Source organism: Pelophylax lessonae (assembly GCF_965119305.1).
Source record: "Pelophylax lessonae genome assembly, chromosome: 3".
NCBI classification, from domain to species: Eukaryota; Metazoa; Chordata; class Amphibia; order Anura; family Ranidae; genus Pelophylax; species Pelophylax lessonae.
The window spans coordinates 466,439,561-466,462,298 of NC_138770.1; the positions used below are offsets into that span (position 1 = coordinate 466,439,561).

Sequence of the window (22,738 nt, forward strand, 5' to 3'; positions counted from 1 at the left end):
CCGTGGCTTTGCCCGGGTCTCCCGTGCCACCGGGAGACCCGAGCACCCAGCCGGCCCGTCCGCCGGCTGCATGGAGCCCCGATCTAAGCCAGATGCGGCTTCAATCGGGTCTCCGATTACGTAACCCGGAGGCGGCGTCCATGACGTCACGTCTGGGTTACTCTGCTGCTAAAGGCGGCAGATTCAAAAAGTGACAGTATTCAAAAATGCCGTTTTCGGCGTTTTGCATTCATGAAAGTGTAGTGGAGGGGTCTAGGGTCTTTTAGACCCTCGATCCCTCCATAAAGAGTACCTGTCACTGCATATTGCTGTCACAAGGGATGTTCACATTGCTTGTGACGGCAATAAAAGTGATCAGATTTTTTTTAAAAAAAAAATAAAATAGGAAAAAAAAATTATCCGCCCCCGTCGCCGTTAGCTCGCGCACGAAAGAAAACGTACATGGAAGTCGCGCCGCAAACGAAATCGATGTTCAAACCACACATGAGGTATCATCGCGATCGCCAGAGCGTGAGCAATAGTTTAAAAAAAAGAGCTACACTCTAACTCTGAACTGGTAACCGTTAAAAAAATTTAAAGGGTCGCCTTTGGAGATTTTTATTGACTGTAGTTTGTCGCCTTTCCGCGGGTGTGCACAATTTTAAACCGTAACAGGTTGGGTATCTATTTACTTGGCGTGACATCATCTTTCACAATGTAAAAAAAAAATAGGATAACTTTACTGTTTAGTTTTTTTAAATGCAGTGAAATGTGATTTTTCGTAATTTTTCCCAAAAAATGGCGTTTGAAGACCGCTGCGCAAATACCGCGTGACAAGAAAATATTGCAATGACCGCCATTTTATTCTCCAGAGTCTTTGCTAAAAAATATATATAATGTTTGGGGGTTTTAAGTAGTTTTCTAGCAAAAAATACTAATTTAAACTTTAAAGTAGACTAAACAAAAAGTGTCAAAAATAGGCTTGGTGGTAAAGTGGTTAAAGGATAAGTTCACCTTCAGGAAAAATGTTACACACGTTACACATTGGACCCGTTTTTAGGGCGGAACATGTGACATGTTCCCACACTTGCAGCCCTGTGTGACAGCAGTACAGGGAGATGTCCCCCGGTGCCAGCTGTCACTTTTTGAAAAGAACGCAGACACGCAGGGCTCTGCCAAAACTGCTGCGTCATTCATTAACTGAGTTCTGTGAATAAATTAACTAGAAGTACTGATATCCTTTGAGGCTATCAGCTTGTAGTTCTCAATAAACTACCACAGCATTGTTGAGTTACATAGTAGTTAAGGTTGAATAAAGACAATAGTCCATCCAGTTCAACCTGTGTAGGTGTGTGTGGCCGTAATAATTTCTCATACCCCTTAATGTTCTGATCTTTGAGATGTATGTCCAAGAGTCTTTTAAAAGTAGCCATACCCCCCGCAGAAACCACCTCTTGTGGTAGAGAATTCCACAATCTTGTAGCTCTAACAGTAATGAACCCCCTGCGTAGCCTGAGGTTAAAACGCTTCTCCTGTAATCACATTGTATGTCCTCACGTCCTCGTGCAATCCTTGCGACTGAATCGGTTTTTTTTCTATGCTAGGATCACCATTGAGGTATTTGTAAATTGCTATCATGTCCCCTCTCAGGCGTCTCTTCTCCAGGGAGAATAAATCAAGCGATTGCAGACGCTCCTCATAATTAAGGTCCTCCAATCCCCTAATTAGTTTAGTTGCCCTTCTCTGGACTCTCTCCAGCTCCAACACATCCTGAGGACTGGCGGCCAGAACTGGACAGAATACTCCAGATGCGGTCGGACCAGAGTTTTATAAATTGGTAGGATTATAGTTTTATATCTGGAATACATCCCTTTCTTTATGCATGCTAATATTCTGCCGTCTTTGGCAGCTGCAGCTTGACGTTGCATGCTATTGCCTAGTCTATCCTCTACTAAGACTCCCAGATCTTTCTCCATTCTTGACTCCCCCAAAGGTTCCCCCCCATAAAGTGTATTGTGCTTTTATGTTTTTAGTCCAAGTGCAAAACCTTACACTTCTCCACATTAATCCTCATTTGCCATGTAGTTGCCCGCTCTGTTATTTTGTTCAGGTCATTCTGTAAGACATCTGCCTCATGTTGTGAAATTATTGAATGCTGTGGTAGTTCAAGGATTCTTCCTGTCAAGTGTGAAACTACCTGTCCATACGATAAAAAGGGCAGAAACAGCTCACACTGACAATCTGCAGGAGATCTGCATTGCACCCAAGATCTGCTGATCACTGGTGCAATGCATTCCATCGCAAATATACATGCACATTTTTTTAACTGCAAAATAACGGAATTTTTGTAAAATCTTACCTGTAAAATTCCTTTCTCTGAGTCCTCCGACAGTCGCCGCCACTTCATAATCTTCACTAATGGGGTAATTGACCTTTGCTCCGCAGGAGTAGCTAGGCAACAAGATTTGTTAATATAAAAGCTTTTAGCATATCACACCCCTAGGGGGTGGTTCCCTCAGTCAATACCTCCCTGCTTCTTGCATTCTCAACTCAGTTTCAGTAGCATAGCAGTAGAGTACATAAACAAACCCCAAAAGAGGGGCGGGGGCGGCGACTGTCGGAGGACTCAGAGAAAGGAATTTTACAGGTAAGATTTTACAAAAATTCAGTTTTCTCTTACGTCCTCCGACAGTCGCCGCCACTTCATAATCTTCACTAATGGGGACGTCCCAGAGCAGTGTAGACATGAGGGGTGGGAAAAAACGCAGCCGCGCCTAAAGCAACGCAGTACCCACATCAGAAAAAGGCACCTTACCAAGGTAAGAAAACCAACTGGGCAACAGGAAAAAAGTGCTCAACAGGAGCAACAACCCAGGAAGAACAAGTAACCTAGGGGTAAAAACACCCCAACAGCCAAGGACCCAACAAGGGACCCTAAGGCACTGCCGCACTAAGAACTTTACGGCCAAAGGAAGCATCTGCCGATGCCTGAACATCCACCTTGTAAAATTTTGAGAAGGTGTGAACGGACGACCAAGTCGCCGCCTTACACACCTGGGCCACAGAAGCCTGATGACGATAGGCCCAAGACGTACTCAGAGACCTGGTAGAGTGCGCCTTCACAGGGAAAGGAGGAACCTTCCCCTTCAAAGCATAGGCTTGCACAATGGTCTGTCTGATCCATTTGGCGATGGTAGCAGCCGCCCCGCCATGCCCTTCCGAGGTCCCTCTGGAAGGACAAATAGAGAATCCGACTTGCGAAAGGATTTCGTCGACGACAGGTAAACTCTGATCGCCCGAAAACATCCAAGGAATGCAAAGCCACCTCCTTTGGATGCTTAGGCTTCGCGCAAAGCGAAGGCAAGACAATGTCCTCATTGGAGGTGAAATTCAGAAATCCTCTTCGGAAGAAAAGAAGGGTTAGGTCTAAGACCACCTTATCCAAGTGAATCACCAAGTAGGGAGAGCTGCAGGACAAAGCCGCCAGCTCCGATACCCTGCGAGCCGAAGTGATCGCCACCAAAAAGGCAACCTTCTTGGACAACAGAGACAACGAGATCTCCCTGATCTTCTCAAAGGGAGCATGCTGCAACACGGACAGAACAAGGTTCAAGTCCCATGGAGGCAAAGGGTCCCTCCGAGGAGGGGCCAAGTGTCGCACCCCTTGAACAAAGGTGCTAACCAAAGAATTAGACGCCACAGGGCGTTGAAAGAGAACGGCCAGCGCAGAAATCTGACCCTTAATCGTGGCCAACGCCAAACGCTGATCCACGCCCGTTTGAAGGAAAGCCAACACTCTGGACACCGAGTATGAGCGAGGGGAAAACCCCCTGGACTCACACCAGGCAAAATACGCCTTCCAAGTACGGTAGTAAATCTTCCCCGAAGAGGCTTTTCTAGCCTTGATCAAAGTGAGAATGACCTCAGGGGAGAGACCCCTATTCATCATGACCTGGCTTTCAACAGCCAGGCCGTTAAAGCCAGCGACTGTAAAGCAGGATGGAATATCGGTCCTTGAGACAGGAGATCTTCCCGAAGAGACAGACGCAACGGAGCGTCGACCGCCAGATTCACGAGGTCTGCGTACCAAGACCGGCGGGGCCAGTCTGGCGCCACCAGAATCACCGTGTGCGGTTCCGTGGCCAACCTGCGAAGGAGCCTGGACAGCAGCTGAATCGGTGGAAAGGCATACATCAGACGATACTGATGCCAGGGCGCCACTAACGCGTCCGAGGCGTCTGCCCGAGGATCGCGCGTCCTTGCCACGAACCTTTCCACCTTGTTGTTTAGACGAGACGCGAACAGGTCCACATCTGGGGAACCCCACTTCGCACACAGCATCTGAAAGACATCCGGGTGAAGGGACCATTCCCCCTGGTCCAGGGTCTGGTGACTCAGATAGTCCGCCTGCCAGTTCTCCACCCCCGGAATGTGAACTGCAGATATCGCCGGGACGTGCGTCTCGGCCCAAGACAATGTCGGCTACTTCCCGAGCCGCTCGGGCACTCCTGGTGCCCCCTTGGTGGTTGATGTAGGCCACCGCTGTGGCATTGTCCGTCTGCACCCGAACCGGACGACCCTGAAGTCTGTCCGTCCAACGCAGAAGGCAAAGATTTATCGCTCATAATTCCAGAATGTTGATCGGAAGGGAGGATTCCTCCTCCGACCAAGTTCCCTGGGCGGACAGAACGCCCAGAACACCACCCCAGCCCGACAGGCTGGCATCCGTGGTGATCACCGTCCACGACAAAGGACGAAAGGACTTGCCCCCCGACACCGCCGGGGACTGGAGCCACCATAAAAGACCCCTTCGGGTGAGGCGGCTCAACGAAACCCGCAGCTCCAGAGATTGCGGACGCCCGTCCCACTTGGCCAGGACCTCCGCCTGAAGATCCCGCGTGTGAAACTGGGCGAAGGGAATCGCCTCGAAAGCCGAGACCATCAATCCCAGACACCTCATACACGTCCGGAGGGACGAGCACTGATTGTCCCTGAGGGACCCGACTTCGCTCTGAAGTGTCTGGAGCTTGTCTTCCGGCAGGAAGACCTTCGCTTGAACAGAGTCCAGGATCATCCCCAGGTAGGGAAGACGAACCGACGGACACAGCGTCGACTTCGGAAAATTTATCGTCCAACCGAACTCCTGCAGAGTCTGCATTGTGATGGACAGGCCGTTCACCAGGCCCTGACTGGTCGCAGACCGAATCAAGATATCGTCCAGATACCCCAAGACAGAGATGCCCTGGGCTCTCAATAAAGCCAGGACCGGCGCAAGCACCTTGGTGAAAACCCGCGGAGCCGAAGCGAGACCAAAGGGTAACGCAACAAATTGGTAGTGATCCTCCGCAATGGCGAATCGAAGGAACCTCTGGTGACCCTCGAAAATGGGGATGTGAAGGTACGCATCCTTCAAGTCGATGGAGGCCATGAATTCCCCCGGAACCAGAGCAGCCACCACTGATCGTAGGGATTCCATGCGGAACTTGCGAACCCGCACAAAGTGGTTCAGAGCTTTTAAGTCCAGAATCGGATGTACCTTGCCCTCCTTTCTGGGCACAGTTAACAGATTGGAATAGAACTCCCGAAATCTGTCCCGATGAGGCACCGGAACCACCACTCCTTGGGCCCGCAGGTCCCGCACTGCCAGGTGCAGATCCTGCAAGCGCTCCGGAGATAGCTGAAGGTTTGAGGGGAGAAATCTGCCCGCCGGCCGAGAGAGAAACTCGATCTTGTAACCAGATCGAACGATTTCCTGAACCCACCTGTCCAGCCAGGGTCGAAGAAAACCGAGCAAACGTCCCCCCACCCCAGAAACGTGTGAGGGCGCCCCTTCAGGCCGAATTGGAATGGGCAGCGGACCCGGACTGACCGGACTTCTGCTTACCTGCCCACGGCTTCTTCTGGGAGCCTGGGCCCTTGAAGGGCTTGCCCTTATAGTGCGACCGAAAGGCACGGAAGGACCCCTGAGAGGGCCTGAACGAGGTATTCTTCTTACCGCGAACAAACTTATTCTTTTGTGTTTGGGGTAAGAGAGTGCTCTTACCCCCGGAAATTCCCTTTATCAGAGTATCCAAGGACTCGCCAAAAAGGCGAGATCCCGCGTAAGGCAAATTAGCTAAAGTCTTGCGAGAAGATTGGTCAACCGACCAACATTTCAGCCATATCAGGCGACGGTTCAATACCGCCACACTTGAGAGGCGTGCAGCCAAAAGGAACTAAATCCAAGTCCGCATCGCACAAATACATGACACCCTGATGAATTTGATCCACCATAGCCAACGTGGTCGGTGGGCCAGAGTCAGCCACCAGGGTGCGCCTGAGCACCTGTGTCCAATCCGCAACAGCTTGGGCTGCCATAATGGAAGCAAAAATAGGTTTCAGCATAGAACCAGCAACTGTATAAGCATGACGGGCCAGAGACTCCAATCTCCTGTCCGTAGGGTCCCGGAACACCGGGGTATCCTCAGCAGGGATCGCAGTAGATTTATTCAAAACCGCCACCGCGTGATCCACCTGAGGCGGCACACACCAACGCTCATCCGCGATGGGTGTAAAGGGATAACGCAGCTTGAACTTACTTGGCACAGTAAAGGGCTTCTTTAAATTGCGCCATTGCTCATCAACAGCGCGCTGAAATTCCGCAGAGCAAGGAAAAACCTGCGTTGTTTTGCGTTTCCTTTGCGTCCCATAAGAGGACATCAAAGCAGGAGGACATGGTTCATCCTGCAAATGTAGCGTCTTCTTGATAGAAGCAACCAGCTCATCCATGAGTGCAAGCTCTTCAGGCGAGCCAGGGGGAGAATTATCAACCCCTTCTACCTCAGCCTCCCAAGGTCTAGAGATGAGCGAGACCCTGAGAAGGGCACTCCAGCCATAGCAGCCCCATCACCCTCTGAATCAGAGGAAATAGACAATCTGGGCCGTTTTACGGATCGATCAGCCATTAGCATCTGCACCTGAGAAGCCAAATTTGCCACAATAGCAGCCAGATCAGCCCCCTCGGGGGATGCAGCAGCCCCTTGACCCCCCACCAGGGTGGGAGGAAACTTGCAATCCTGAGAATCCATGCCCCAGCAATACTGACAAAAAGGAGAACTGCCCCTTTAAGACCACGGCGAGCGTAGCCCACCGCACACTACTGTATGAACCAACCCCCACAAGGATAAAGACACTGGGCAAGGAATACAGGAAAAAGAAAGGTAAAAACCTGGAGAGACCACACAGTGCTGCTGCCACCGATCGCTGTTCCAGAGCAAAAGGAAGTGATGCAATGACTGACCGCCCTATGAAGCCTATGCAGGCTACACAAACATGGCCGCTCGGCTGAGGGATTCAGGCAATGAGAAAATGGCGCTGACATGTGGCTGTATGCGATCGCCGCTAAAAAGGCGGCGTTTGGCGTCAAAACACCGCGCCGTACCACACAGGGCCGGTCACCATAAATTGCCGCAAAAACAGCCCCCCCCCCGCAGCCCACAGAAAGGCAGCTATTCCACACAGGAATCTGACAGGGAGCTCAGCACATACACAGACATGCAGGGTCACACAGTCACAGACTGACACCCAAAACTGACAGGTCCCCACATAGAAGTGCACTTACCAGTCCGGATGGCGTGGGGAGCCTTCTCCAGCGACCAAACCGCTGCACTGAGGACAGGGAGTGTCGCAGCCGGGACGCAGTGGAACTGCGGTGCGAAACCGCAAATGGCGTCCGGTGAGGTAGCCACCTCACAGGCAGCATCCCTGCAGCGAACAGGGATGGGTCGTTCAATATGCCAGGGAAACCTGAGCTGAACGCTCGATGGCAGGCTGGGAAGCCCCTGGCCCTGAGCCCTGGGATCCAGGGTGGCCAGTCCGAGACCCAGCTCCACTAAACTAATGCTGAATAAAAGAACAACTAAGTAAAAGAAAGAGAAAAATACTCAAATAAAATCAAAAAAGAGAATAGAAAGCTGAGACTGAGAGCCCCAGCACAGTATCAGCCAAGCTACTCCTAAGCTAGGCATTAGAAACTGAGTTGAGAATGCAGGAAGCAGGGAGGTATTGACTGAGGGAACCACCCCCTAGGGGTGTGATATGCTAAAAGCTTTTATATTAACAAATCTTGTTGCCTAGCTACTCCTGCGGAGCAAAGGTCAATTACCCCATTAGTGAAGATTATTAAGTGGCGGCGACTGTCGGAGGACGTAAGAGAAAAAATATTTGAGATTTGAATACATTTTTTTTTTTTACAAGGTGAACTTATCCTTTAACTTTGATTTGGCTGCTCAGCATACGCTTGCACTGAGAGCCCAAGTGCTTCTGGGTGCGAGGGTAACCTCAAAAGGTAATTTTTTTTTCCTCTCACTGGGGCTGGCCCCTTATTTCCTTGCTCAGCAGATGCACTTCTGCTGAGCATTAGGAAAGCCCGACACGCTCTTTTCCTGATAAGCACCCAATCAGTGCTCGTCACACTGCAAGGTCTCTCCCTTCCCTGCTAGTCCATGGGTGCGGTGCTGGAGACAGGCAGGAAAGGGAGTAGGAGATAAATAGCGCAAGGTAAAAATATTCAAAGTATATGTCACCAAAAAGCCCCTTTCATTTTTAAAGGCTCCGACATTTTTAAAAGCACCTCCGATTTAAATACAGTTTTGGTTAAATTTATTGTTATTTTTTTACCAGAGCAAGTAGTTTGGGACCCTGATTTAGTCCCTTGGACAAGTAGTTTTTTTTTTTTTTTTTTTTTTTTTAATTTCTACACCCCTGTACTGTGCATTTTTTAACTTCTGGAAATTTTCTTTCAATTTTAACACCACATTAACGAACTGTTTTCATCAGGAAACCACGAGGGATCACTGGATACAATGCCATTTGATGTGGCATGATATGGAGAGTTGTCTCCCAGGGTTCCATTTAAGTGCATTTTAAGTAAATAAGTTCAACTTAACAGAGCAAAATCTAATTTGCATCAATGGTATACAAATTACAAAATGTAGTAGACTGGACAGCCTAAATCCAAACAAGTTAAAGTGGTCTTTACAGCCTGTGGAAAAAAGTGTTCACAAAAAAACACTTTTTTCTGTAATTGAGCTTACACACGTTCCACTGTTTTATCTTCTAATAATAATATATACCTAAAAATATATTTATTGGGGAGACTTTCAACTAAAACATTTAAATTCAACCAAAACTCAAGTAGCAAAAGAAAATTGTACCTTCCATCCACTTGGTTAGAGTCTCTAAGTGTAAGATCAAATACTGGGGAGAAAGGAAAGCTACCCCATTCTTCAGAATTTTTCTTCTCAGAAACATCAGTCCAACTTGTACTGGATAAGGATCCACTAGAAGGGAAGGCTAGACCGAAGCTGGCAATATTACCCTGCCCTTTCCTGGATGAGGAAATTCCTTTAAGTACATGGGGACGCTGCAAAAATACCTCTTCACTTTCACATGGTATTACTTTTTCTGAATCATCGGCCGTAACCTCCAAATTCATGTCCGACTGACCAAAATCCTCATTCGAAGGCTCAGTAATTCTGATACCATTGGGAATTATCAAGGAATCGCAGACTGTCTGTGCTGACTCACAACTGCTGATGTACTGTTCTTCATGTTTTTTCAGCACATCCAGTCTGTTCTCAGAACTGCAAAGTTCGTCTTCATTTATTTGGTCATTCTCCATAGACTCTGGCAACTCAATTAGACCTTTAGAGAGGCTTCCTCCCATTGCATTTGGATATACTTTAGGTGAACATGAAGGAGAAGAAGGTAAACTCTTAGAACGAGACCTTTCTGCCACAGAGAGATGTATATGCTGCTGTGATGAAAACATTGCGACATCAGTACCTTTAGGAGGAAATATATATTCAATATATTAGTTCTATAAAAATATATTTTTTTATATAACAAGTTTGCTAGCAATCAACAAGGCACCAAAACCCTCATGTATTTTGGAGTATGTAATGCAGCCATCTGATGCAATGAAGGATTAACAGAGAATTCTGGTTACTATACTGTCTTTTTTTTTTCCTTCCTGAAGAATGCTTCAAAGTATCACTTTGTTAATATTTTCTTACACCTCGTACACATGCAACGATTGTTGGCCGTGAATTTTCAGCCAACGTCCGATCGGCCGATTTTCGGCTTGTTAGTATGATGCTTCCGACAACCGACTGCGACTTTTCGGCCGAACAAAATCTGAAGTGCATGCTATAAATTTTTTGTTGGCCGTCAACAGAACGGCTGATTTTCCGTCAGTCAGTACAGATTTCGGCAGACAAAAATCAGATGAGCAAGACTGGGCATGCTCAGAGAAGAAAAAACACACGGAAAGTCAAACATCACATGACATCACTTCTGAAGTTGGTTGTTGTTGGCCGAGAAAATTTGTGGCAGTCTAGAGTACATTTCAACCAACACAACAACACTGGACAAAAGACGGCCGATCGGTCGGCCGATAATCGTTGCGTGTGTACGAGGCTTTACTCTGTCAATACAGGCAAGGAATCTGCTGAAAAAAAAAAAAAATGGTTGCTCTAACCCAGCCTCTCTCAACCTTTTTACCCTGGAGTAACACTTGAATATTTTTTAGGTCTTTGGGAACCCTTGCAAAAAATGTTTAACCCAGTTTATTTAAAAGAACATCATAGCATTTTTTTACACCACTCTTACACCAAAAATGCTATTTTTTACACCAATCTTCTTTTTACATTAAAATATTTAGCAATAACTTTGAAATTATATGAACACCACAGAAAAGGAAAGCGGACAGTAAAAAAATCCTCTAGCAGTGTAGAAGTTCCCCCTTGTATTGGTGGTCAGTTACTTAAAATAGCAACTCCAGTCTAGACCATGGGTATGTCATGGTCTGGGGCTGCATGAATACTGCTGGCACTGGGAAACTACAGTTCATTGAGGGAACCACGAATGCCAACATGTACTGGTGAGATACTGAAGCAGAGCACAAGCCCCTCCCTTTAGAGACTGGGCAGCATTCCAACATGATAACAACCCCAAACACACCTCCAAGATGACAGCTGCTTTGCTAAAGAAGTGGAGGGTAAAGCTGATGGACTGGCCAAGCATGTCTCCAGACCTAAACCCTATTGAGCATCTGTGGGGCATCCTCAAATGGAAGGAGGAGGAGCGCAAAGTTTCTAACATCCACCAGCTCGGTGATGTCGTCATGGAGGATTGGAAGAGGACTCCAGTGGCAACCTGTGAAGCTCTGGTGAACTCCATGCCCAAGAGGGTGTTGTCACATGAAAAGATAATAAAATATTTACAAAAATGTGAGGGGTGTACTCACTTTTGTGAGATACTGTACAAGCTAATTGCCATAGTTTTCCACCAACTGCTGATTTGTCAAGGACTGGCTGGACCATTAAATTTAGCCAAAAAGAATGACTTTTTAATGTCAAAATGCAATTGTGAGGTCTGTGGGCAACTCTTGCAACAGTTTGTGTCAAAGTGCCTGCATTTACATTCAAAAAGAGAGACTGCACCAATTTAACATGTGTGGCAGGTGTGCCAGGAAAAAAAAAAAAAAAGTCTATGCTGTCCAAAACGAACATTAGAGCAGGACTACAAATTTAACATATAAACAGGCACCAGGCCTTGGGGAAGCATGTGCTGTAAATGGATAAATACAAAATAAGTTTGCTTGGCTACAGTAGAAATTTTTGTTGAAAACTTTAGACAGCAGAACCTCATCATAACTGGTAAATTTGCTGGTGAAAATGCTATGGTTTGGAATTGCTTTGTGACTTCATGTTCTGAGTAGCTTGCAGCAACCATTGAATCAACTACAGTGCATTGAAAAAGTATTCACACCCCCCCCCCCCCCTTGACATTTTTCACATTTTGTCATGTTACAACCTAAAACGTAAATTTATTTTATTGGGATTTTATGTAATAGACCAACACAAAGTGGCACATAATTGTGAAGTATTAGGAAAATGGAGATGACAAATGGTTTTCAAAATTTTTACAAATAAATATCTGAAAAAAAAAAAAAAAAATGTGCATTTGTATTCAGCCTCCTTTATGCTGATACCCCTATCTAAAGTCTAGTGAAACCAATTGACTTTGGAAGTAACCTTATTAGTCAATAAGAGTCCACCTGGGTGTAAATTAATCTCAGTATAAATACAGCTGCTCTGTGAAGCACAAAGAGGTTCGTTAGAGAATCTTTGTGAACAAACCGCATCATGAAGGTCAAGAAACACACCAGACAGGTCAGGGATAATGTTGTGGAGACGTTTAAAGCTAGGTTGGGTTGTATAAAAAATGTCCCAAGCTTTGAACATCTCACTGAGCACTGTTCAATCCTTCATCCGAAAATGGATAGAGTATGGCACAACTGCAAACCTACCAAGATATGGTTGTCCACCTAAACTGACAGGCCAGCCAAGGAAAGCATTAATCAGAGAAGCAGCCAAGAGGCCCATGGTAACTCTGGAGGAGCTGCAGAGATCCACAACTTAGGTGGGAGAATCTGTCCATAGGACAACTATTAGTCTTGCACTTCACAAATCTGGCCTTAATGGAAGAGTGGCAAGAAGAAAGCCATAAGCAGTCCAGTTTCCAGTTTGCGAGAAGCCATGTGGGGGACCCAGCAAACATGTTAAAGAAGGTGCTCTAGTCAGATGAGACCAAAATTGAACTTTTTGGCCTAAAAGCAAAAAATGCTATGTATGGTGGAAAACTAACACTGCACATCACCCTGAACACACCATCCTCATCGTGAAACATGGTGGTGGCATCATGTTGTGGGGATGCTTTTCTTCAACAGGGGCATGGAAGCTGGTCAGAGTTGATGGGAAGATGAATGGAGCCAAATACAGAGCAATCTAAGAAGAGAACCTGTTAAGAGTCTGCAAAAGACTTAAGACTGGGGCAAAGGTTCACCTTCCAGCAGGACAACGACCCTAAACATACAGCCAGAGCTACAATGGAATGGTTTAGATCAAAGCATATTCATGTATTAGAATGGCCCAGTCAAAGTCCAGACCTAAATCCAACTGAGAAACTGTGGGAAGACTTAAAAATTGCTGTTCACAGATGCTCTCTATCCAATCTGACAGAACTTGAGCTATTTTGGACAAAAATTCCACTCTCTAGATGTGCAAAGCTGGTAGAGACATATCCAAAAAGACTTGCAGCCGTAATTGCAGCGGAAGGTGGTTCTACAAAGTATTGACTCAAATTTTGGTTAGGGGTAACAGAGTAAAGAGGGCTGAATACAAATGCGCACAACACGTTTAAGATATTTGTAAAAAATTTTGAAAACCATTTATCATTTTCCTTCCACTTCACAATTATGTGCCACTTTGTGTTGGTCCATCACATAAAAACCCAATAAAAAACATTTACGTATTTGGTTGTAACATGACAAAAAGAGGAACATTTCAAAGGGGAATAAATACTTTTTTAAGGCACTGTATGAATTCTGCGTCATATCTTAGTGCTTGATGAGAATGTGAGGCCCAACTGTCCGAAAGGTAAACCTAAACACACGCACTAACAAATCAATAAAGAAATAGCTCAGAAAGAAGAAATAGAAGTTAACAGACTGGCCTTGCCAAAGCCTGGATTTAAAACCAAAATGAAATGTGGAGGTATTTGAAACAAGTTGTTCATGCAAGAAACACCACAAACACCTTGCTAACGAATTTTACACTTGTGGGCAGTCGTGCAAAATGCCCGCAAGAAGTTATTCCTGTTAAAGTTGGCAACTTTACTTTTTCTACAGTACATATTACCACTGAAGTTTTCATCAAATAAATAAAAGGGCACATATTCCTTGTGTTTTTATTCAAGTGTATCACATTCATCTGTAGGCACTGTTTAAATGAAGATGTTATGTTTGCCTGTTCAAACATGTGGAAAAAGAAAAATTTTCAGGTGGTGTACTTATTTTTCCACATGACTGTATATGATATTAACAGAATGAAGCAAATAGTGTACACTAAATGTATTTCCTCAAATTAAAAAAAAAGTATTTTATGAATAGATCAATTTATGTGGATTTGTGTAATTAATCATTCATTTTTAAACTTTAAAACAAGTGTTTCTTGGTAAAGAAAAAAAAAACAAAAAAACAAAGAAATTGCCAAACACTATTATTCAGCATGTTCCAGAAGTTCCTCTATTAGAGTATTAGAACACTGAAATTGATTATAATTTTGTCATGTTAGGAAGCCCAAAAAGCTGCCTGCACATACCAGCAGAGGTCAAATGCCAGGCTCTTCCAGCAGCCAACACTTCTAGCCAAGGACTACCTTCAGCATCATCTGAAAGCTTTTGTTATACCAGTTCACACAAGTACTGTAAAGGCGTTTTTCAGGTCTGATGTTTCTCTTGAAAGGCAAGTATGACAGTAAATGTATATCTACTTTTTACTTTGTTTTGTGTATTACCATCAGATTTGGTTTTGAGTGATTACATCATTAGGTCTACTTTAACCGCCTTAGCGGTATCCCCGAGCGTGACTCGGGGTGGATTTTTCAGGCTAGGATCGGTATCCCCGAGTCACGCTCGGGGTGGATGTGAAGAGCGCGCAGCGCTGTCTCTTACCTTCTCCTGGCGATCCAGCGATCTCCCATTGCTGTGATCGCCAGCCGAGATCCCCGCCGCTCGTCCGTCGGTGTGATGACTTCCTGGTTCCGTTCCCTGCAGCAGCAATGCTGCATGGGAGCGGAACTGGGAGGGAAATTCAAACGTTGCACAAAACACAAACACATAACATTTATATTATGTGTGTGTGTGTGTGTATATATATATATATATATATATATATATATATATATATATATATATATATATATATATGCACACACATATACATTATATATATATATATATATACACACACACACATATAACGCATGAATTATAATCTAATCAATAATCTAATTTTATTATATATATTATATAATAAAATTATATTATTGATTAGATTATAATTCATGCGTTTGTGTTTCAAATTTATCACATCTGGGACGTCTACTAGAGTATTGTTTTGGTCAGGTTTAAGTCAGTAATTACTAAGAATTGTAGGCCTATAATACATAACGAGTTTCCATGAAAAAAATTGTACCGCTTTTGGTACAGAATTCCTGACATAATCATACCGCCACGGAGGTTAAAGATCTACTGTAAGATTTTTTTTTTATTATTAAACACAAATTTTATATCACCTTTCTCCAGTGTATCTGAAAACTCTGAGGGGCTTTTGCTTGAAAACACATGACATAAAGCAGATTGTCCTCCAAGGCTGGAATGTCTCTGATGTATAAATGATTTTAGTTTTTCTTGAAACGTCTTGTCATCTATTGGAAAACAAAGTGCAATATTTTAATGAAGGAAGTGGAAACAAAGTCATGTTTAAATTGGTAGTTAGAGAAAACAAAACTTTAGGCTTGCATAAATAATGAATATTTTTAACCATTTCCATATAAAAGATGCACACATCATTAGTCAAAGTAAAGGCATAAAAGGCATAGCATTCGATGCAGGTTAAGAATGACCATTCTTTTTTCACTCCAGAGTGTTAAGTCCACATTTTAGAACGTTGCACCAGGGTGGAACATATTCTTGTTCAGCTCCTCTCCCCCTCTCTGCCACCCTCAACGTGACAGTAGGCGGGGCTTCTTCTCTCAGTACGGTCAGATTTTTGATAACAGCGTGGCTGTGTGGGGCTCCACCGACACAGCCACATCATTCAATCACAAGAATCTGTTAAAGAAAAATCTACAAGTAGCGTCAGCCACCCCGGCAGATGGACTTGTAGTATGAGCGAACTGCAGGCAAGCTAAACAGAACGTCCACTGTTCATTCAAACTGCCTATAGCTCTAAAAATGACAAACTGTACAGAGGTATGGGCAACAGAGCTGTAGGCAGAGTGTGCAGGAGCATAGAAATGCACCCGGGATCGGTTTGTTTTATCTTTTTGATAAGTGCAAAAAAACACCTTTTGATCCTGACAGAAATCTAGTGAATTTTAAGATCATATGTACTCTGCTACTCTGTACTTCTGCTGCACTGAAATCTCAAACAGTATTATTAACCCTACAGGAGTATTAAACTTGTGCTGCATGTTAAATCCTATACAACCTAAAATATAGGAAATACCAGATATGCCCAAAAAAAAAAATAAAAAAAAAAAAAAAACAACAAAAATTTGCTGCTGTCCCTTTAGGAATAAACAGAAAATGCTCTAGTGCAATGAAACTTGTACATAATTCAGATCAAAAGCAACAGTAGTCCATCAAATTCATAAATTATACATCAATACAAACCGCACCTGAAAAGTGCTCCAGTGTAGTTATTTCATAATCAATATATAAAGTGCAAAGTGCTATTGTGCATAAAGAAAAAATCTTGTGTGCTTCTCTAAATTAAAAAAGTCCACCAAAAATTCCTAAAAGTTCATAAATCCTCAAATGGTCTGGTGCTGTGAAACTTCAATATCAATGCTGTGCAACAACCACCGGCACAACTAGCTTTTTACCAAATGCAACAACCTCCAGATTATAAGAGGGTAAAACAACGGGTATCACCCACTTTAGAATCACAGCAGCAGTCCAGCTTGCACTCTCCAGCTCTCTTCCCGGACCTCAGGAATCCAGCACGTCCTCACCCAGTTCAGGCTTCAATTACTCAGAGAGAACAAACTACAGATCCATAGCCCAATATCTCCATTCAAACTAGTTTATTCAGTGTGCAGGTACTCACAATGATCAGATGACTACATGCATATTAAAACAGCCCCGCCACTCAGCCAGTGGCCTAAAGTGGAATGAAACCTGCTGTTTTAACCTCTTCTAATCCAGGGGTTGATGCATTTGATAAGAAGCTAGTTGTGGCGGTAGCGTAGCAGTTGCACAGCGGTTATATTGAAGTTTCACAGCAACGGAACAATCAAGGATTTATGAACTTTAAAACATTTTTGGTGGACTTTTATTATTTAAAGGGGAAGCACACAAACACTTTGCTTGCACTTTATATACTGATGAAATAACTGTGCTGGAACACTTTTCACGTGTGGTTTGTATTGATGTATGATTGAATAATTTGATGCACTACTGCCAGTTGTATTTTTATATGAATTCTGTAAGTTTCAATGCACTTGATCATTTAATTTTTAAAAAGGGACAGCAAAGCTTTTTGTGGTATGATATGATCACCCCCACCCAGTTCTTCTCTGTAGACAACAGAACCCCCCCTTCCTATTTTATGAAAATGGAGAGGTGTTCTGTGGTCAAACTCTGGATCAAGCAGCTTAAAGTGACTGTGCTGCTTCCCCATAGATAGAGTACCGAGAGCGAACATCACCCTAGGACAGATGTGTGTAATTGGCAGGATCACAATGTAAAAATAGAGGGAAAAAGCTTGAAAGAAAAGTAATGCAGCCACCACATCTGTTACATTGCAATATATAAAATTATTGTTCTAGGGTTTAGATACATTATCACTAGACTAACATGGGAACTTGCATAGGTAAAAGGATACTAAAGGCTCACTTTTTTCCCTAAAATAAAATAAGAGGTTTATACTCGTCTGCCCTGTAAGGGCAAGGATGTTGCACAGAGCATGGCTTACACTTACATCCTCTTTTGGGTTCCCCTGCCAGCGCAGTCTGCTTCTCCCCTCCCCATGGCTTGCTATGGGGTCACATGTGCAGGTGTGTTCCCCAGATGGGCTGTGTGCATCTATAGAAACACACACAGTGTGGCTTGGCCATGTCCTCCACCCTTACATCTTCTTTTGGGTTCCCCTGTCAGCGCAGTCCGCTTCTCCCCTGCAGAGTGTGTGCCCATAGCAAGCCATGTGCTATGAGGGCACATGTGCAGGTGTGTTCCCCAGATGGGCTGTGTGCATCTATAGTGTCGTGGCATACCTATCTCGCATTTTCTGGATACCTTATTGGCCTTTACAAGATACCTTGCTGGATATGCAGGATGCCTTGACTGGCATTTAGAATGGTTATCTTAAACAAAATGTCTTTTGAGTTAATCTCATTTTACTTTGATTTCTTTACATGTGTCACTGAGCTTGCAAAGGCTAAGAATATATCAGATGACCGAAACAGTGGAAATTCCCTATCTCTCAGAATATCAACTCTGTCTGGACAGCTGACCACAAAGCCAATAATATCTTCTAAAAACCCCTTTGGAACTTTTATTGAGCATCACCAAGAAATTTCCCTTATGACAGAGAATCACGATCTAGATTGACATAATGCTTACTATAATTAGTTGTTAACTTTGATTGGACAAAAGATGTTAATAACAACCCATTTCTTGTACGTCAGATTGTAATGACAAACCCATTTTTGAGTATATTTAAACTCCAGAAACGCTGTAATAAATCAGGTCACTATGATTCAGCCATCTTGAGTCTTGTCTGATCTCATTATATATATAGCTATATATTGTCTGATTTGGTATCACTGACTAACAGGTAACAGGTATTTTGTACCTGAGAAAAATTCCACAACAATAGAAACACACAGTGTGGCTTGGCCATGCCCTCCACCTTCTCCTCATTGGATTTGACTGATAACAGCAGTCAGTCAATAGTCTGTACTGTGAGAGCAGGGAAAGAGACCAGCTCTAGTGCAGATGGGCAATGGAACAAACAGTGAATCAAAAGAACAGGGGGGAACAGCAAGTTTAAGGTTTGTTTACCTTAATGCAGGTAATGCTTTAGACTTTCTTTTTTTTTTTTTTTTTCTCATTTTACATTCCTTTGGTTTTATTTTTTCTTTCTTTACACAGAGGTCAAGCTGCTAAGCAAATTCTGCAAACCATCTACAGGGGTTAAAAGAAACCGCATAACACTGCCAGAGATTCTAAGTAATGATCTGTTTTTATTCATTTGATTTAAATGTTTTATCCAAAAGATAAAAAGAATTTAGACCTACCTGTAAAACTCCTCATCTTGGAGTACATGACAGGACTCGCATTGATAGATCATGGGTTATATGCAGGCTACCTTCACGCGTGAACACTAGTAAAAAACTTGTCAGACTGTGCCCCTAGGGTGTATTCATAACCCCCTGAGACTCAATTTTTTTAGAAAACAATAAGACAGAGGGAAGGGAACTGTGCTCTGTACTGTACTCCAAGAAAAAACATGCACTAGTAATTCTGATCATCCTAATCGTACAGTACAGGACAGGACACAAGACTCTTATTCATAGACCATAGGATATACCCAAGCAATGAATTGAGGGATGGGCAACAACATCGAAAACAGAACTGCCAACAGGCCTACAAGAAAACAAGGCTTAAAAAAAAAAAAAAAAAAAGAAAGAAAGAAGAAAACATTATATCATAACAGCTGAAGCTCACACCATTTAAGGCCTGAACATCCACCTGTTAGATATTAGAGAACTTGTGAATAGAGGACCAGGTGGTGGCCTTGCAAATTTAAAAAGAAGATGCTTGATGTTAAACAGTCCAAGAGGCACCAACTGCTCTAGTGCAGTGGTTCTCAAATCCGGTCCTCGGGACCCACCAACAGGCCAGGTTTGCAAGATAACTAAATTACATCACAGGTGATCTCATTTGCTTCTCAGTGATTGCAGTATTCTAGTCTGCATCCCCCAAGGTAATACTTAAAATCTGGCCTGTTAGTGGGTCCCGAGGACCGGATTTGAGAACCACTGCTCTAGTGGAATGGGCTCTGGAAAAGGGCGAACCGTTTCCTTTAGAGCATAAGCTATGGAGATAAGTTGCTTGATCTACCGGTCAATGGTGGAGCACAATCAGGATGTCCTTTAATCGGGTAGAGAAAAAAGGGACTCTGTCTTGCAAACAGAGGCTGTGGCTTCTTGACAGACTTGACCACTTCCAGCCAATGTATGGCAATTCTCTTTTATCATGTTTTAGGGGCAGGAAAAAGGGAAGAACGAACAATGTTCTCACTGAGGTGGAAAGAGGAGACTACCTTAGAAAGGGTTTGTTTTAAAACCACCTTGTATTTTGCAAAACAAGAAAGGGAAAAATACAAGTAAGAGTATTCCGTGGGTCTCAGCTTTCTATTCTCATACCAAGCAAAGTAAGCCTTTCATGTGATGGTAAATCTTGTGGGAGTTGGACTTTCCTGATCTGAGTAAGGTGGAATTAACAGTGTCAGATATACTTTATCCCTTTCTTTTAGGACTTGGGTTTCAACAGCCATGCCATTAAAGCCATCCACTGAAAACCAGGAAGGAATGAGGTGTTTGAAAGAGGTCAAGGCTCATCTGGCAAATATTTGAGTATGTCTGTGTAACAGGTTCTTCTAGGCCAATTTGTTGCACGGAGAATTACTGGAACTATTTCCTCATGTATCTTATGTAGCAGTTGAGGGTGGATCTTCATTGAATGGAAAGCATAATCTAACTTGAAAGAAGTTCAAGAAATCAACTGGGCATTTACAGCAAAAGCTAAAGGATCCCTGGTTTCGGCCCCTAATTTGTTCAGTTTGTTGTTGAATCTGGAAGCCAGGATGTCTACATTTGATTTCCCCTATCTTTGACAGAGATTTTGAAAGATCTCAGGGTGCAGAGTGCACTCCCCAGGGCCTAGGCATTAACAAGGTAGGAAGTCTGCCTGCCAATTGTTCTCCAGGGCTGTAGATGGAATATAAGTTTATGCATAGGTAGTAATAAACTTGTTTTTTTATTAGGACAACTTGACTTCTGGTACCCCCCTTATTGTTTATGTAGGCCATCACTGTGGCAATGCCTGGCTGCCCCCCAAATGGGTGACCTTGCAGAGATAATCTGATGGCTCTCAGTTCCAGATTGTTGATGTCATCACGTTCCAAGGCATGTGAAGAAATTACTTTCCCAGTTTTCAGGGTAGGCTTGGAGATCCACCATGTTAAAGAGGAACTTTACACAAAAGGGGAAGTTCCTCTCTTCCTCCTCCCCATCTCCTCCATCGTCACGACATCATCTGATGACGAAAAGCGTAGGGAGGAGCCAATGACGCACAGCGTTCTTGCAGTCCGGGACACCACGGCCATCTTGACGGTTGGATAAAACTATACCATGCTGAGAATAAGATGCTGTCCATTCTTTACTTGCCAGTGTTTTAATTTTTTTCATAAAGTGTATTTGATTGTATACACTATGAGGAATCTCCCATTTATTCCCACATGATGGTATCTGCTTGAGTCACTGAGGAGAGACTTATATTGGAGGTTGTTTGGATCCAACACTGCTGACACTGAATGAATCACTTGTTGATCTGCCTGCATAGACCTTTGTAATGGGGGTATATGCCATTTGGCAAGAGGCTGTAAAGTCGGGTGTTGGTAGTGGTTTCCTCTACGCATGATTCAAGGAGCTTCCTCTTTCTTTTGATGAGGAGTTTGGAGAGACTACTTAGCGCTGCACTTTTTATTTATTTGTTTTTCATCTTTTGTATACATTCTAAGATTCTGTGTCAGCTCCTTTTTATATTTAATCATTACAAGTTCAGCACAGTATATCCATATTATTGATTCACAGAATGTAGGTCAGAATGGATGGGAATTTGTGTGTCTGGGTATAGGAGTCATTATAACCCAAACATTGACCATATTCATGTGGCTCTCTGTAGAAGATGGCAGCAGGACTGGAGCAATGTGCTATGTATTAGTTTCAGTGAAAGCATGGCAGGATTGAGATATCTGGGAGGCGTGACGCAGTTACGCCATCCTTCTGAGACCACATCTATAGGAAGAAACTAGGTTTCAAATTTAAATTGCCTGTAAACTTTAGAGACAAAATAAAATCAGTGTTTACCACAAAAAAGGTAATCACTCTCAAATCCTCTGTCTTACCCGATCCATGAAGCTGGGCCTTCTAGTCTAGAAGTCTAAGCTTGGCATCAGCAGGGCATGCCTCTGATGGGTTGCATTATGTACCAAGGTGAGTGTCTAACACAGGATGCAATGCCTGAAGCAAACATAGGTCAGTCCCCCATTGTGGGGTCTTGGTATTGTCCCCCATAAAAGGTACACACCAAAGGTAACAGATCCAGAAACTGCTAGATAGCCCAGAGAAATAAGCAGTCAGAACTCGATAGAAGCTTTAGAAAATATATTGAATGGTTTAAAATAAATGCAAGTGTCCAATTACCTTTAGAAAGTCTGCATCTAACCCAAGCTGTATGAATGAGAGTCCTGTCTCTTGTAATGCACAATAAATATAATCTGTTGCTGTAACTGCAGGGTTTGTCGTTTGTTTAATGTGCATTATAAAACTACACAGCCATCAACGCTACCCTGCCCACAGATTGTTGCAGTGATTTCCCCTGAAGAGTTAATAGTGTTGTCAATCTGTTGGGCCCAGTTTACACTAGCTGTGGCCGCGGCTTGCAGCAGGGGGTCCAGTGGGTCCCTGCACCTTGTGCAAATCAGGTCTGAATTTAGAGAAACTGAGCCAAAGTCGCACAGGATACTTTTTCAGTGCGGACCGCGGCTACCCGGAAGCTGTGTAAGCCGGCTCCATTGAGAGCCGGTCACACTCTGTCATGCAAATTGGATGCGAGAAAGTGTGAATACATATGTGTGAACACAGCCTTACAGAAAACTGAAATAGGTGGGCTCTATCGGCAGGATCAACAGGTAGTAAAACTGTGTTACTGATCAAGAGGAATTCAAAACCTTGTGTTCCAAAAGCTGAAGTTTAAACTAGAGCAAAAAATGTTACCCACACCGCAAAAATTAACCTCTTTGTTTTAGTCTAAGGAACTGGAAAAAGGGGGAATGCTTAGCTTATTCCTCATTTGCACAGGA

At 43.7% G+C, this 22,738-nt stretch overlaps 1 protein-coding gene across 1 annotated transcript in view; it reads right to left on the reverse strand.

Moving 5' to 3' along the window:
* The window catches only part of LYST (lysosomal trafficking regulator), a 409,773-nt gene that overhangs the window by 196,681 nt on the left and 190,354 nt on the right, over positions 1-22,738 (reverse strand). The window contains exons 21-22 of the mRNA XM_082252534.1: positions 15,159-15,290; positions 9,174-9,804 (exon numbers count right to left, since the gene is read on the reverse strand). Coding sequence (XP_082108660.1) covers positions 9,174-9,804; positions 15,159-15,290 — 763 coding nt within the window. The remainder of the gene's footprint in view (positions 1-9,173; positions 9,805-15,158; positions 15,291-22,738) is intronic.